Source organism: Pan troglodytes, chromosome 14 (genome assembly GCF_028858775.2).
Source record: "Pan troglodytes isolate AG18354 chromosome 14, NHGRI_mPanTro3-v2.0_pri, whole genome shotgun sequence".
Classification (NCBI taxonomy): Eukaryota; Metazoa; Chordata; class Mammalia; order Primates; family Hominidae; genus Pan; species Pan troglodytes.
The window spans coordinates 34,327,448-34,344,967 of record NC_072412.2 but is presented as its reverse complement, the minus strand read 5'-3'; the positions used below and the strand labels follow the sequence as shown (position 1 = coordinate 34,344,967).

At 33.2% G+C, this 17,520-nt stretch overlaps 1 protein-coding gene across 11 annotated transcripts in view; it reads right to left on the bottom strand.

Annotated features, from left to right (window-relative positions):
• Window positions 1-17,520, bottom strand: part of NBEA (neurobeachin) — a 708,564-nt gene that overhangs the window by 444,278 nt on the left and 246,766 nt on the right. For all 11 annotated transcript variants that reach the window (XM_016925167.4, XM_054664886.2, XM_054664889.2 and 8 more), the window contains one exon: window positions 9,666-10,104. In XM_016925167.4, the coding sequence (XP_016780656.1) occupies window positions 9,666-10,104 (439 nt within the window). The remainder of the gene's footprint in view (window positions 1-9,665; window positions 10,105-17,520) is intronic.

Genomic DNA, 17,520 nt, shown 5'->3' with positions numbered 1-17,520 from the left:
GTGGTACTGGGCACATAGATCTCTCTAAGCTTCATTCTCCTCCCCATTAAAATGAGATGCATAATGGTAATATCATCATAAACTTAAGATTGCTATAAAGATTGTTATAAAAGGGTGCAATAAGATTGTTATAAAGATAAAAGGAGGTAACACATATAAAGTACTTAGCACAGTCCATGGAATATTCTAAGCAGCCAATACATTTTAGCTATTATGAGTATTGCCATGGCTCCCAAAAGTGCTGATATAGTCTGGGTCTATATCAGCAAAAATACCCAGACTAAAAGAAGCAATAATCCTCATATACTCTGCTATTGTCATATCTCATATGTGTAGTTTTAGGCACTATATTTCAAGGATAATGACAAACAGAATCATGTCCCTAAGAGAACAGTTAGGATGACAGTTGATCTGGAAAACAAGTCATGTGAGGAAAGGCTGAAAGGACAGAAAATTACAGTAAAAGGGTGAGAAAAAGTTACAGCATTTTAAAAAAATCTGAAAGTCTGATAAGAAAACAAAATGAAACTTCCATGTACTTCAGAATACCATATTAGGACCAACAAGAAGAAAAAAACTCTGATAATTTTTATGAATTCTAGTTTCTAATCACTGATGTGTTCAAATGGCTGAGATGACCAAGTTACAAGGGTTTAGTTGAGAGAAGCAGGAACCTGTATTTGACCAATTTCTCCAATCTTTTTCTGCACCTACAACATTATGAGTTTGTAATAACTATTTCCCCTTTGATTCAGATGGCCAAACTGTTTATCTAGGACTAAAGGACTGCACGTTCTTGTCCTTAATATTGTTTCTTCACCAACATTACCCCTTCCCTTTTATCTCAAACCATTATCTTTCTTAGCAATCAATCTTACAATTAATTTGAAAGTCCACACTAACCAGTTTGTGTTGATAACAAATTAATTATCTTTTAAAATGTTACTTGGTATTAGCAACTATTCATATATGAGAGTAAAAATTTTCAACTCTTACAAAATCTTCTATCAGATTGTTACACAACGTTTCACACTGGCTATCTATTCCATTTACACCAAAAAAGTCTTACCTAGAAATCTAGGTACCTACTGTGGGTAACCTATTTAGGGTACATAAATACACTAAAATATATACAAATTTTGGTGGTAAAAACATTTTTTAGAGTGAACATATAGTTTTTAATGAATTTCAAAAACATACATAGCCACAAAAAGGTTAAGAGCCATTGAACTAAACTATTCAGGTATTATGCTCTTCTTCTTTTAGATCTGCTATTCATCCTGACAGATACCTTGAATCCTCTACTCCAGTGGTCCCCAAAGCTTTTGGCACCAGTGACTGATATGGTTTGGCTGTGTCCCCACCCAAATCTCAACTTTAATTGTATCTCCCAGACTTCCCACATGTTGTGGGAGGGACCTAGGGGCAGGCAGGTAATTGAATCACGAGCGCCGGTCTTTCCTGTGTTATTCTCGTGATAGTGAATAAGTCTCATGAGATCTGATGGGTTTATCAGGGGTTTCCACTTCTGCTGCTTCTTCATTTTCTCTTGCTACCACCATGTAAGAAGCGCCTTTCACTCCTGCCATGATTCTGAGGCCTCCCCAGCCATGTGGAACTGTAAGTCCAATTAAACCTTTTATTCCTTCCCAGGCTTCGGTATGTCTTTATCAGCAGTGAGAAAACAAACTAATACAGTCACAGATCATCAGGCATTAGATTATCATAAGGAGTACTTAACCTTGATCCCTCACATGCACAGTTCACAGTAGGGTTTGTACTCCTAGAAGAATCCAATGACACCACTGATCTGACAGGAAACAGAGCTCAGGCAGTAATGCGAGCAATGGGGAGCAGCTGTAAATGCAAATGAAGCTTTGTTTACTTGCCCACTGCTTACCTCCTGCTGTCTGGTTCCTGACAGGCCACAGACCGGTACCAGTCCATGGCCCAGGGGTGGGGACCCCTGCTCTATTCTACATATTCCTTACCAATGGAATTTTTAAAAAAATCTCAATACTATGCTTTCCACACAATTTCAAACTTCTACCACACATCTTTAAGACTCTTAACTACAAGAAAGTGGATAATTCTTTTATACTACATAGAATCTATACACACTCCAAGGTTGTAAAAGTTATCATCAAAGTGGTACAAGCCAGGACATATTTCAATCTAATTCACTTGATAAAATATTTCATTAATTGATTATATGATTTTAATAAATTGACTAATAAGTAATACATGTAAATGTGAATTCTTCCATCATTGAATTTATCCTATCTCAAAGCTAGAGGTGATACATTCACTCATTCATTCAACAAATATTTATTGAGCATTGCAATGTGTGTGGAACTGACGTAAGTTCTGGAGATATAGCAATATATAGAATAAAATCCCTGCTCTCATGGAACTGACATTTCAATACAGAGATATAGCAAATACAATAACATAAATGAGTAAATATAGTATATCAGATGTTAAGTGCTGTAAGAAAAATAAAGCATAGATAAGAAGAAGGAATAATGTTGAAAGGGTGGCTCAGAGAAGATTGACAAAAAATGGTAGTATTTGAGAGAACACTGAAGGGGGTGAAAGAATAAGCCAGGAGGCTATCTAGAGAAGAGCATCACAGGCAGAGGTAACAGTACAAAGGCTAGTGTGACAAGAGAATACTGGGTGACATGGAGAGCTGTAAGAGATGAGATAAGTAAGAGGGCTGAGCTCACAGGGCCTTGTAGTCCATCGTATAGATGCTGGCTTTTATTCAGAGAGGGATGAGAAACCATGAAGGCTTATGCACAGAAGAAGGATATAACCTTACGTTATAATAGGACTACTCTGGCTGCTATGTCACAGATAGTCTTAGGAGGGACAATGGTTACTGTGGAGAATGGCTAGGAGACTACAATACTACAAACAAGAAATGATGGTGGTTTGGAGTGGAATAGCAAAGTAAAACCTGGTGAGAAGTGATTCAAATTTTGGCAATATTAAGAAGGCAGAGCAAATAAGATTTAAATAAGAACTGGATGTGAACATGAGAGTAAAGTCAAGGATTATGCAAAAAAATTTGCCTTAAGTAACAAAAAGGACAAGTTGCCATTAACTAAGATAGGGAAGAATGTGGTTGGAGCAGCTTTCTTATACTAATTTTTTATACCTCTTTTTAATCATCCAAATAGCAATGTTGAATAAGCAATTGGATAGATAAGTCTCTAGTTTAGAAAAGAGGTTCAAACTAAGATATAAATATAAGAGTCATCAGCATACAGATGCTATTTAATGCCAGGAGAGTGGATGAGATGGCCAAAGAAGTGAATGCAAAGGGACAGGAAAAGCGGTATAAGGATAGAGTATTGGCAGTCTCCATTAAACAGCTCGGTAAATTTTGTAAAAACAGGGATACTATCTTATCTGTGTACATCATGGTCTATCCTAAGTACAAACGGAGATACTGAAGATAAGAAAGAGCTTTTAAACAGTGACTCATTAAGGCAAGTGAGTTTTATAATTATTCATGGCACAGTATAAGAATCCCGTTCTTTCTGTTCCCTTCTACTGTTTGAGCACTAACAGTGGATTACACTAAGTTTGGGAGACACAAGACAAATAATACATGCCCCATGCCCTGGGGCATATTCCTTAGATACTTTAAGGAATATGACAGACAAACTGACCATGCAATATATTTCAATAATTGACCTGGTCAGAGTTATGCCCAGGACCTTTCAGGAACACAGGCTGTGCACAATCAAGGAAGAGTGGGCTGAAATGAAAAGGATCAATAGAAATTAACCAAGTAGGGAAAAGTGCATACAAAAATTTAATAGTAAAAACCTAGCAAGGCAAAGAGACATGAAAAAACAAGGTAGGTTAAAGGAATTGCTTTAGATACTTCTGGCTGGTGAAAGGTGTGGACTTTCTATTCCAAACTAAAATAATCCTCCTTTATTATATAAATAACAAGAATTATTTCAGAATTTTCATCAGCTTCACACTTTAGAAAAATGTCTATGGCATAAATGTAAAAGATAAATTTGGGGTGAGAGAGGAAACATGGAAATAGTGAGGGCAGTTAGGAGGTAACAGAAAGAATCCACCTTAGAGACGCTGAGGGGCTAATGTAGTTTGAGAATGGAGATGCACATTTTCTGGGATTCAAATCTTTTAGCCAAGCTCGAAAATATCTATCTGTTGCTTTGGGGGACTAATAATAAGCCCATTTCATTTAAATAGGATTTTGGAAATTTATGAGACTTTTTAGAAATCATGTAGCTTTATATCATATTATATGGGTTGGGAAACTGAGCTCCAGAGAGCCAAAAAGAATGGATCAAGGTCCTGGAACAAATTAAAGAGAGACCAACTATTAATATCCAGTTCCCCTAATTTCCAGATTATCACTCTCTAACTAGGATGTGGATGTTAAATATGTATCTTGAAAGAAAAAGTTGAAACTTAAAAGAGAAAAATAATTTGTTACTGATTCTAGGATAACATGACAATTTACTTCAGTTCATCAGAAATCGCAAGGTGAATGCTCTCATGATGTTATCTATCATGCTTCCTTATTTTGTAAAATATTTGAGAATTGCAATATTAAAAATATGTTTAAGAAACAATAAAGAATCTCATTAAATCACCTATTAATGAGAGATACTTTATTCAGCTCACTGAACTTTATTCAGCTGTCTATAAATGCCAGGAGAGACAAAGTCAACAACATTGGGGAAATGAGGACACAAACATGCTCAGTCAAAACTGAATCTTCCAGCAATTGACCTTAAAATATATACTCAGGGCACTTGCAGCATAATAAAAGCAGAAATTACAGTGGCTAGATGTAGAAAATTTCAATTGTAAAGGCTGGAAGATGAATAATCAATTTGGCTTACGTTTATTTGTTCATCTTTTAAGTGATAGGGTCAAAATACATTTTTAAAAAAATAGAAAGTAATAAGAACAAATTGAAGTCTTCAGAAGTAATTATAATTTTTCATAGTTACTTAATTCTAACTTTAAATGAATCAACATAAGAAGACCTCATTAACTCTACTCAACATTTTTAAAAATATTTACCCTGAAATTTCATCCTTACCACTAATATCAATATTAGAATACTAATGAAACTAAAGAGAAAATACCTAGCTCAAGCTTATACTTCATGGTTAATAATATGAAGTCTATCTAAGTTGCTTTTTTGGCCCTATATTATTTACAAAATAGATTTTTCTTTTTCAGAGAATTAAACACTGGGAAGCAAGGATATTAAAATTTTGAGGAAAAAATACCTACTAGTTTCCCTGAATATATCAAACCCAGTAATTTGAATACAGGAGGTTTGCAAAATCTGAAAAAGTGAAGTGTAAGTTTGAGGTCTGTTAGCCAAAGAAGCAGCACAATTATAAGCTTTGTGTGATATCCCACATTTAAAACAATTTTTAAAAACATACTAACAGTTAAAAATGTATGAGAAGCACATTGACCTCTATTTTTTTTTTTTTTTGTCTTTTGTTCAAACTAAGTGGGAATCTCTGGAAATCCTAGGAAGTTAAAACTAAACCAAAACATAGATATATATATACCAAACACTCAAAAGATAAAAAGCATGCAGATATATAAGATTAAATTTTTAGTTTAAAAGGTAAGTAAAAGGTTAATTGGTGGCTTTAGATAAAAGCATTACTCCAAAGTAAAAGTTACACAGTACATGAAAAATAATAGCTCAATTAAAACATTTTATAAACCATCGATAAATATAGCAATCTATCCAAAGAGATAGTATTGTTAGAGAACTTGGCAACTTGATTTAAGAATTCTAAAATGAGATTATTAAGCTTTTCTGTTAAAAATAAAACCATCATAAATATTTCTCTCTGCCTCACAGTAACAGAACTTTGAAAAAATTGTTATAGTTTTATGATTGTATTTCCTCTTTACATACAGTGTTTGCTCATTATAGAACAGTACTAGAGGATCTCTAGCATTTTAATACTTCATGAGTACACATCTGTTCGGATCACTGAGTATAATCAAAGATATACACTTAATCTGCACAGATGACTGAAGGAAATAGAAAAAGAATCAGTACTTTCCTTATATGTACAGAACATTTATGTAATATTTCATAATCTGATGAAATATGTAATAGTAAAGAAAAAAGGTTTATTTTAATTAAGTCTAAATGTTTCTAAGAATTTGATGTTGCAATTTTTTATTATAAACTTCAAAACACTGAAGTTCACCAATGCTCTATCCTAAGGGGTGAGATACACTCGACGTAGAACACAAGTTAACATAACTCAAATTATCCCAGTTGTTCTAGGAAATTATTTCCAAATTTAAAATCCAGGATAAGTATAAGGAAATCATTGTTAGCATGTCTGCAATATAATCAATAAACAACTGGTTAACAAAAGTAAAATCCTACATGAATTCTATTGAGACTGTACAATATTATTAGGAGTGTGATTTAGTTACAAAGAAGCGACCAACTGAGTTTATATCTACTTTTCAACTAAAGATTAAAATGAAAAACACATTATTGGTAAAGTAAGACCCATGATAGATTCTGTGTTTGAAACCGGTAGCATTCAGGACTTTCATTCTAAAGCCTGTCATCCTGGATCTCATTTTCAACGAATTCAATCTGATGTTAAAAGACATGTCATAACTTGGATTTCAGACTTTAGTGCTTCAGAAATATGTTTATATACCTCATAATGTAATTATAGCTACCTTAAGACAGATAAGGCAAATGGTAGCAATACCCTGGAAGTATAATTGAAAAATGCACTGGTCCAGAAGCACTTGTGGGGATGATGTCTCTGAAAAGCTGCTCAAAGCTTCAGAGTTTGAAGTTAAATTTTTGATGTTGTCACTCTCAATCTATTGAATGGCTGACAGACAATCAAACCCGTCTGGCTGGCTGGCAGCTCATTTTGCTGGCAGGTGGCAAACAATTAGACACACCAATTTGTGCCTCCTGATGACATTAAAGCATGAAACTAAGTTGTATGCAGGGCCTAGTGATTTGTGTGAAAGCATTTCAAAAATAATACTCTTTGCCGTGGCAACTCATTTCAAACTGCCACCTCCCATTATGGCTTTGAGTAGTGAAGACGACAGACTTGAGTTACGTGCAGTGCAAGGCCGCTTCTGTTCAATCCGTCATCAGCGCCCCCGAGACCTCAATCCCCTCCTTTCATCAATATCACCTCATCATTTACATTTGATAGTACGTGAGCTATTGCATATATTAACTACACTAGAGACTCTTTTCCTAAAAAGAACTGAAATATGCTTTGTGCTCTTCCATTTCATTTGTACTTATGCAATTTAGAATAATGATTCCACTCCTACTGCATTTTGTACAAATGCTATAGGAACATAAAAAGCTGTATTTTTCTTAAAGCAATATTCTCAAAAGTATAATAAATTTTGAGTAGCTAAGAATATTAGCACTCAGGTGACTGCTTTTTAAAGTTTTAATTAAAAAACTCATTCTAACAATAATCCAAATTAAAACAAAAAATTTTACTTAATGTTTATTTCATTGGATTTTCATATGTAAATCACAATAATCATCTGTATTTATTGGTTTGTATTTTACCAACATTTAAAGATATAATTTAAAATTAACTAGAATACAAAACTTAAATTACTATATATTACCTTATAGGCTTATAGAAATACACAAGTACATATACTTACATGCATATGTTTATACAAACTTATAAACACACATACAGGCATATCATGAAAACATAAACCAAATATGTGAAAAAGGTGAAATAAATGTGAAACATCATAAGGAACACCCAGGGAACATCACTATATGAATGAACATCCAAACACAATATTAATACCAAAATACCAAAAAAAGAAAAATATTTCTTACATTTTATAGTCCTACCATTTTTTACTTTTTAAAACTTCTGACACCACACATTTTATCTATTATAGCAATTATTTGCAAACATCTTCTTACTACTCTCTAAATTCATAGAAGATAAAACTAATTTTATTCATCTTTATATTCTGCATGATAACCAGTGCCACTTACATTTTCCACGACAGATTTTCAAGACGTATTTGTAAAACACTGGCAAAAGTGTTTACAGGCAAAGTTTAAATTATATTGTGTATTAAAAGGGTAATTCGGCCAGGTGCGGTGGCGCACGCCTGTAATCCTAGCACTTTGGGAGGCAAAGGCGGGTGGATCATGAGATCAGAGTTCAAGACCAGCCTGGCCAAGATGTTGAAACCCCGTCTCTACTAAAAATACAAAAATTAGCCAGGCGTGGTGGCAGGTGCTACTCAGGAGGCTGAGGCAGAGAATTGCTTGAACCCAGGAGGTGGAGGGTGCAGTGAGCCAAGATCGCACCACTGCACTCTAGCCTGGGTGACAGAGTGAGACTCCATCTCAAAAACAAAAAAAAAAAGGGTATTCATCCAAACTGAAATGACTATACTGCCACATCCTCTACCCCTAAACTAAAATGTTACTTAGAACAAGAGCAGTCTGGCTACTTTAGAGAAAGCAATATGGAATAGATATTATTTTTTGACTATATACTTTGACATTTCCATTTAGAAACATTTTATTTCCTAATTTGATCTTGTCTTTCTAAAACAAAAAAAAACACTTGCTTGTCAATCACCTCATACATATACATAAGTTTTTGGTATGAAAAGATGTTTTAAAACATCAATAACAATGATTTACTTTAAAAGGTAAGCCATCACATTTTTTAGTTAATACATTAACATGCAAACATTATTTGGAATAGGCATTAACCCCAGTGATCAATGTTAAGTACTACTGTTAGTAATTAGTGACTAAAATATTCTTCTAATCTTGCACATGTTTTTAAATAGTGGAAGATATTAGATGACTAGGGTATTAGGTTCTAAAGTATCTTATTCTGCTTCTGTGAACTATCATTTTTATTGAATGTATACTGGAATAAAAAATTAATTGTTCCTTAAAAAAATTCCTTGCACGATTTAACATTTGAATGTAGACATATGACATATGGGCCATGTTATAAATAGTTTCGATACCTAAAATGCCAAAATACCTTTCAAAAATATTTACTTTTAAATACATGCTTCAAAATACAGCTTTTACATTGGTATTGGAAATCTCATAAAGAAGATGACCACAAACAATTTTAAAATTTTTCCATATACTTCCATTTAAGGTTCAAATTTAAATATTATCACTTAAAGCATGTCATATAATCTCCAACAATTATTATAGTATTTTATAATATTATAATGGAATTTCAGAGCCAGGATAAACCTTGGACAGATGTGACCCATCCCCTTCCCCATTATATACATGAAACGACTAAGTCCAAAGAGAAAAATAACACCCCAATGTACTGTAGTCCTTTGATAATGGAATATAACCATAATCCATGTTTCCCTACTTCCAATTCAATGTGCTATCCATCATATCACATTGAAACCTCTTCTTTAAGATGTATTATTAAGATGTCTTATTATAAGATTAGGTTGAGCCATCATTTTGATTGTCTTTGTAATAAGAATCTACATTAATAAAGTTTTCAAGATCTTCCTTATATTTTAAAATTAACAAAGTCTAATTTTCCTTTTATGTATAAAGCCCTGTGAATAATAAGTTCAGTACCTACCTGTCAAAGGAATGAAACTGCATAGGAAGAATAGCTTGTGTTTCTCTCTTCAATGCTGGATCTGGGTATGGGATAGGTTCAGGGCCACATTCTGCTATTTCAACTGGAGCAGCCACAAGACTTTTCAGTATTTCCTTCACATTGATGCCTTTGGTTTGACTAATGCTAGATATGGATGTTGCAGGCTTCAACGTTTCACTAGGATTTTCAGTTAAGCTCTCTTGTGATTTCTTCACTTCGGATGACAAAGTGGATAAGAGTTCACTCATGGCATCAGGGCCTGTACTTGTTTCTAATTCTGCCCCATTCAGGATGCTAGCCACTTGCTCCTCTCCAATTCCTGAATCTGTATGGGGAATTGAACTTTCTACCTGAATATCTTCACCAGGAGTTGGTGTTTCTTTTTCTTTTATAGTGTCTGGAAATGCAGCAGGTGTTTCTGTAATGAAAGAAACTAGGTTAGAAAAAAGCTTTGAAAGTAAAAATCTTGTATTATTAATCAAATGTTTTCATATATTCAAATAAAGAAAACAAAACCTGTAGAAACAAAAAATTGCTAAACGGATGTGCATAGTAGTAACACAACTCAGTTGAAAGATATCATCCAGCCAGACATGATGGCTCATGCCTGTAACCCCAGCACTTTGGGAGGCTGAGGCAGGTGGATCACCTGAGGTCAGGAGTTCGAGACCAGCCTGGCCCACATGGCGAAACCCCGTCTCTACTAAAAACACAAAAATAAGCTAGGCACGGTGGGATACGTCTAATCCCAGCTACTCGGGAGGCTGAGGCAGGAGAATTGCTTGAACCTGGAAGGTGGACGTTGCAGTGAACTGAAATCATGCCACTGCACTCCTGCCTGGGCAACAAGAGCAAAACTCCATCTCAAAAAAAAAAAATATATATATATATATCATCCAATACACCTACTATTTTGTTCAGGGAGCATCAAAATAATCCTCTTGCTTCTTAAATCATCTGGCATTTCAAAACTGATGCCTTCAAAAGCATCAGGAAATAGTTCCTATAACAATTTCCTAAAGCAGCTTATAAATAATAATTATATGATGTTCCCCTCTTATCCTTTGATTGTTAGCTGCCAATCATAGAAGAGAAATTCTTATATTTCTCTATTAGTTTCCTTAAAAATATAAAGTCATTTTTATACTTTCTTTGGTACTTCAATAACTAATAATATCTGAAATATTCAAGATAATCGAAGATCATTTTAAAATTACAATACGTAAAATTCTGACACACTTGCAAAATGCAAAGCAAGTCAAATGATTAGTTCAAAAGAATAAATACATTAATAATATAATAATGTTCCTCAAGGACAAGGCCTATATTTTGGAATACTCATGCTCATTCTTTGTAAATAAATATAAATTTCAATTTGTGAAAATTAAATCAGAAACATATATGTGCATATAACTACACAGATAATGAAATACACATATAATATTAACAACTAAAAGTAATGAAATAAAAAAATCTTTAAAATGTTAAATTTCTATCAAATTTCATCATACAAAGGTTAATGTAATAAAGTTCTCCACATAATAAAATGTTACCAAATTCTAAACGATAACCTTGAAAAGTGTATCTCATCTAAGTATAATGGAGATAACAGTCCTTAACTTAATCATTTTGAATAAAGTAAGATACCATTAAGCTACTATATGTAAATTCACTGCAGTTCTCACTTTAAAGTAGAAGCTCAGTAAATGTTAGCTATTTGTATTGCTTAAACTTGCATTTAAGTTTGAAAGTTTCATAATCTTTGAAAATGAGAAGCACAGACTAAATTATTTCAAAGATCTCCTAAAAATTGAAAATCAGTAAATTCTATATAACTTCTCTTAGATTTTGTTATTATTTGCTTGTTTCTTTGAATTCAAAAGTTGTTAGGACAAGAAACCAGGAAACTGCCCAACAGGAAAATAGGCTACCTTGATGTCAGCAAGACATCTCACAAAATCTTTTGTGAAATCTCTAGTAGAAGTGTTGTTCTGATGATAGAATTGTTGGGTGTGATCACAGCTTCTGAAAGTTTTGTACACACATACTAAAAAATTAAAAACAATATGAAGGGATTTTGTCAGTAACAGACTCAATTCTTGGGTGTTGTCTATTAGACAGTTTTTTTAATTGCTTGAATTTAAACTAATGGCATACCATTCAGATTTCCTGAGCGTGTGAATTTATAATACTTTTTCTAGGATAAGCATCAGAAAAATATTGCCAGGTTTTGAAATAAAATCTCCCATTTTTTTCTCCCCCTTTTCTTTTGAGTCAAATTATATCAAATCTATACATTAAATTAGGAATAACATCCTCATATTATTCAATATTCCTAATATCAAATACTAATTTAAACTGACTTAAAATATGCATTTATCACAATGCAATGTTATATCATAGTTTTCCTCATATTTGTTGAATAGATTTAAATTTTGTTTGTTTATTTGTTAGTTTGGTCAAAGATGATAGACTGAAAGAATAGATTAATCTGTGGAATATGATAATAATATTCAAACATTCATATTGGATGACCAATGTGAAAATCAGGGTAGATTCTTTACTGCTTCCAAGATTAAAAATTAAAATAACTGCATTTGAGAAGACAATGTCAATAATAGTAGGCAAAGGACTGGAGAAGGAAACAGGTAAGAAGTAAAGACAATAGTTTGGCATTTTTAATAAAATCTTGTCAGAGAAGACTAAGACTTAAATTAGAATAGTAACCCTATAAATGAGAAGGAGGAGAAGACTAAGGGTATTTCTGAAATATCTAGGTTAAGAAAAAGAGTGGTAATACGTCACTAACTGAGAAAGGAAGAAAATGAGATTTCTTCAGGAAAATAATTAACTAAATTTTGAATCACTTTTAGTCTACAGAATCTCTAAGATATTTATATCTGTAGGTCAAAAGAAGAATAGCCATACATTTTGGGATCATTCAAACTGAGGCAATAGCCAAAATTTTGGAAGTTGATAAAATAACCTACAAATCTAGAATGAGAAGATAAGATGACTGAGGCAGTTATTTTCACTATTAGAGATACCACTGAATATATTTTAACATACATTTGCATCTATGGATTGTACATTTTTGAGAGAAAACAATTGCAGCAAAGTATCAGGAGAGAATTAAATAGTTTAAATAGTTATAGCGACAAGAGGACAGAAAATGTAAATGCAGAAACAAAAACTTTAACAACAACAAAAACAAAACAGTGTCATGGTTACTAGCATGGGCTAATTTTTATAGAGTTTAATTATCAGAAGTCATACAATCATATCTAACACTTAGTGTGAATTTAGCTAATTTACAGATATGGTCTACTGTTTTGACTTTCCATTAATATAATGTCTAAGTATCGTTATATATGACATGTTACATTAACAGCTATACAAAAAGTTTAAACTTCTCAAGCTATATTAGACTGGAATATAAAGCATTTCACTAGCAAACAAAATACCTAAGGAAATAAAATCTGATTTGGTGTTCACAAGCTACCACATCAAAAGACTTTTGCCACCAACTACATAATATTTTGCTTTTCTGCTCAACTATTTGACTTACAATGGATATTAAAATCTTTAACTTTCTAACTAGATACTTGAAACTTCAATATAAATGTTGACCTCTAGATTACAAAACACAATTAAAAGTTTCTAGAAATCAAATATTAGAATATTTTCAAATAGCTCATCAAAATATTTACATAGTACTAAAAACATCTCGATTTTATTTTTATTGAGGCTGATAAAAGAATGATTTCAAAAAGGAAGTAGTAATTTTGATATTTCAATGACTTTTATTCAAATAAATATGTTTTGTAAAGCATACACGCTACGATATTACATAGAAATAAAACTAAATGCCAATAGGATATTTTATAATAGCAATAAAAAAACAGATCAGCAGTCAAAAAACCTACATATTTCTCAGTATGCATTGACATCTTTAACAGAACATGCTCTCAGTTGATACCATAAACTTCAACTTAGATAACTCGTGTTTCCAGAATACCTCTTTGTGACACTAAAGTACTTTGAGGATTTAATCCATGATTCAAATAGGAAGTTAGGCATGAACTGCAGAAAAACTATAAATGATTGCATCTGTGTAGGTTATATTAATCACAGGCATGTAAGTTTTCAATAGCTCTTATCAGTTTCTGTAGCAACAGGCAATGTCAGTACACAGAGCAGAAACATTACTAGCCAGAGTGATCTTAACCTTGTCAGAAACAGGCATTTGGATGCCAGATGTCTCTTTTTCTTACTGTTTTTCATTGACTATAATGAGTTCATCTAATACATTTTGAGAAAAATATGAGGACAACTTCAGCAAATGACATGATATTTACACGGTGACTTCACGTATCACATTCCTTCCTCCAAAAATCCTGTTTTACCATGATTTATGAAGAATTTCAATATGTCTTACATATTAAATTACTGAAATTGCCATTTTCCAAACTCTCTAAATAAGGAATATCATGAAAGAAACATACAGCACCTTGTTAGTATAGCACTAAAAATTATATTAAGCTTTGGTACTTCAAATAATAATATAAGCAAACTAAATCACTGTAATTTAAAATGAAACATAAAAAAGCTATATGTAACTAACTTACACATTTTGTTTATATTAAATCCATAAATGCAAAATTAATTAAATATCTTAACTCCAAAGAGGAAAAAAAATACACAAAAAGATTTTAAATCCTCATTAAAGTTCATTTTAAACAAAAATACTGCAATGAATTAATTATTTGCAATTATTTATATATGATTTATTTTGTTTGCTTGCTACACTAAGTGTATGAAAAGAATACAACTTCAGGAATTAAATATTATTACTAACTTATACGCTCATAAGAGACAAAATGAAAATTAAGAGCCAACCAAGAACATCTTCTAATTGATGTTTTGACTACGCTGTGTCAACATGTGGGTCTCTCTTGAGTTTATCCTACTTGGAGTGCATTGAGCTTTTTAGACATATATATTAATGATTTTCATCAACTGTAGGGAGTTTTCAGGCCAATATTTCTTCAAATTTTCTTTCTGCTCCTTTCTTTTTCTCTTCTTTCCTCTGGGACTCCCAGTATACATATGTTGGTTCAACTTAATAGTGTCACAAAGGTCTGTGAGGCTCTGTTCACTTTTCTTCATTCTTTCTTTGTTCTGTTCCCCAGCGTAGGATAAACACAATTGAGCTATCTTCATGTTGCTGATTCTTTTTCTGCCAGCTCAGATCTTCTGCTGAACCCCTCTAAGTGAATTTTTCATTTCAGTTATTACAATTTTCAACTCCAGAATTTCTATTTGGTTCTTTATTACATATATCTTTATTGGTATCCTCCTTTTGGTGAGATATTGCTCTTATACCTTTAGTTCTTTAGAAAATGCTTCCTGTAATTACTGGAGCATATGTAAAATAGCTGGTTTAAAGTTTCCGTCTAGTAAGTTCTGTATCTGGGCTTCCTCAGGGGCATTTTATATCAACTGCTTTGTTCCCCCTGTGTATTGACCATACTTTCCTATTTCTTTGCTTGTCTCTTAATTCTTTTTGTTGTAAACTGGATATTTTAAATAACATAATGTGGCAATCATGAAAATCTGACCCCACCTACAGTTTGTTCTTGTTCTGTTTATCCATTTTCCTGAACTAATTCTGTAAAATCTGTTTTCCATCATCTGCAGCCACTTAAGTCTCTGCTCAGTTAACCTAGTGGTCAGCTAATGATTGCACAGACATTGTCTTAAATGTCTTGAACCAATAAATTTTCCACCCTTTGCCACAGGCTCTGTGTGTGTGTGTTTGGGTATGCTTGCAATGTTCTCATGGTTTAAAACTCTCTCTTAGCCTGCGCTTCCTTCTTGTGCTGGGCCTCAAGGTCAGCCAAAGGTGAGAGACTGAGGCCTTCTCAGGTCTTCCCTGGGCCTGAGGACAGCCCTGGGAATATGGATATCTCATTCTCACATCTGTTTAAGCTTTTAGGCAAGGTTCTTGTTTGCCCCAACTGGCACTGTCACTTCGAGCAGTTGCAACATTAAAGAAAAAAGCTGATTATTTTCAACAAATACCTTGGAGACAGGCTTTTCTCACTAAACAAGCTCTAGATTAGGTCAAATAATAATAAGCCCTGTGAATGGAGGTTTTCCAGGAAGATTCCATACAGTTCAAATAGTTATAATGCTCTAAGGTCGAGACTTTCTAAGGAATTCTAAACCTAACCTACTCCCACTCCTATCCTCAGTGGCTGCTAGACTACTGGTTTTCAAAACTACCACTGGTGTCTGGCCTCTGGTTTTCAAAGCTACCACAGAGCTGAGGAAAGGTAGATGGCAACAGGGTGAGTTAAATCACTCTAAATCTTGCTGTTCTTATAAAGGTCTAGAGTTTTTCTTGAATTAACAGCCTCTGGGTTGTTGTAAACCTGATTGCTTTCCAAAGAACTGAAAAAGTTGATTTTGACAGTTTTTGCCAGTGTTCTCATTTTAAATAACATTAAAAAAAGTAGTATTTTGAAAATACTACTTTTAGAAAAGCAGTATTTTGGAGGTTCTTACTTTGCTCTTCCCGAAGTTCCACTTACAAGTAATGTTTAGAACTCAAATTTTAATGTAGTTATAATTTTTATATTTTAAATAAATTATCGACTAGAACTTACAATATATTCATATATATGTATTTTGCTTTTCTCTTGCCCTAGCTTGTTTTTACTTTTTCCTTTTCTTCTCATAAATCCTATTAAAATGTATCATGCACTTTTATAATGGAATAGAGGCAACCAATAATACTAATAATAAAATGCCAACATATATAATTATATATCTGATAAAGGTTTAATATCCAAAATATATAAGGAACTCAGCTCAACAGCAACAAAACAAATAACCCAATTAAAGCATAGGCAAATAACTTGAATAGACATTTCTCAAAAGAAGACAAACAGCTAACAGGTATATAAAAAATGCTCAACTTCACTAATTATTAGAGGAATACAAATTAAAACCGCAAAGAAATATCACCTCACACAGGATGACTATTATTGAAAATGTGGCCAGGTGCAGTGGCTCACATCTGTAATCACAGCACTTTGGGAGGCATAGGCAGGTGGATCACTTGGGGTGGAGAGTTCAAGCCCAGCCTGGCCAAGATGGTGAAACCTCGTCTCTACTAAAAATACAAAAATTAGCCCAGCATGGTGGGGCGTGCCTGTAATCCAAGCTACTCAGGAAGCTAAGCGGTACAATCACTTGAACCCGGGAGGTGGAGGTTGCAGTGAGCCAGGATCGCACCACTGCACTCAAGCCAGGGTGACAAAGTGAGACTCCATCTCGAAAAAAAACAACCAAAAAAAAAAAAAGTAAAATATAAGTGTTGGAGAAGATGTGAAGAAAAGGGAACCCTTGCATACTGTTGATAGGAATGAAAATTAGGACAGCTATTATGGAAAATGGTATTGAGATTCTCCAAACAATTAAAAACAGAACTACCATACGATTCAATAATTCCACTTCAGGGTATATATCCAAGTGATATGAAATCAGTATTTGAAAGAGGTATGTGCACCCCGATGTTCATTGCAGCATTATTCACAATAGTCAAAATATGGAATCAAGTGTCTATTGACGAACAGATGAATGAATAAATAAAATGTATATACACAATGGAACACTATTCACCCATAAAAAAGAAACTCCTGTCATTTATGACAACATGGATGAATCTGGAGAATACTGCATTAAATTAAGTCAGACATAAAAAGACAAATATAGGTATAATTTTACTTATATAGGGAATCTTAAAAAGTTGAACTCACAGAAGTAA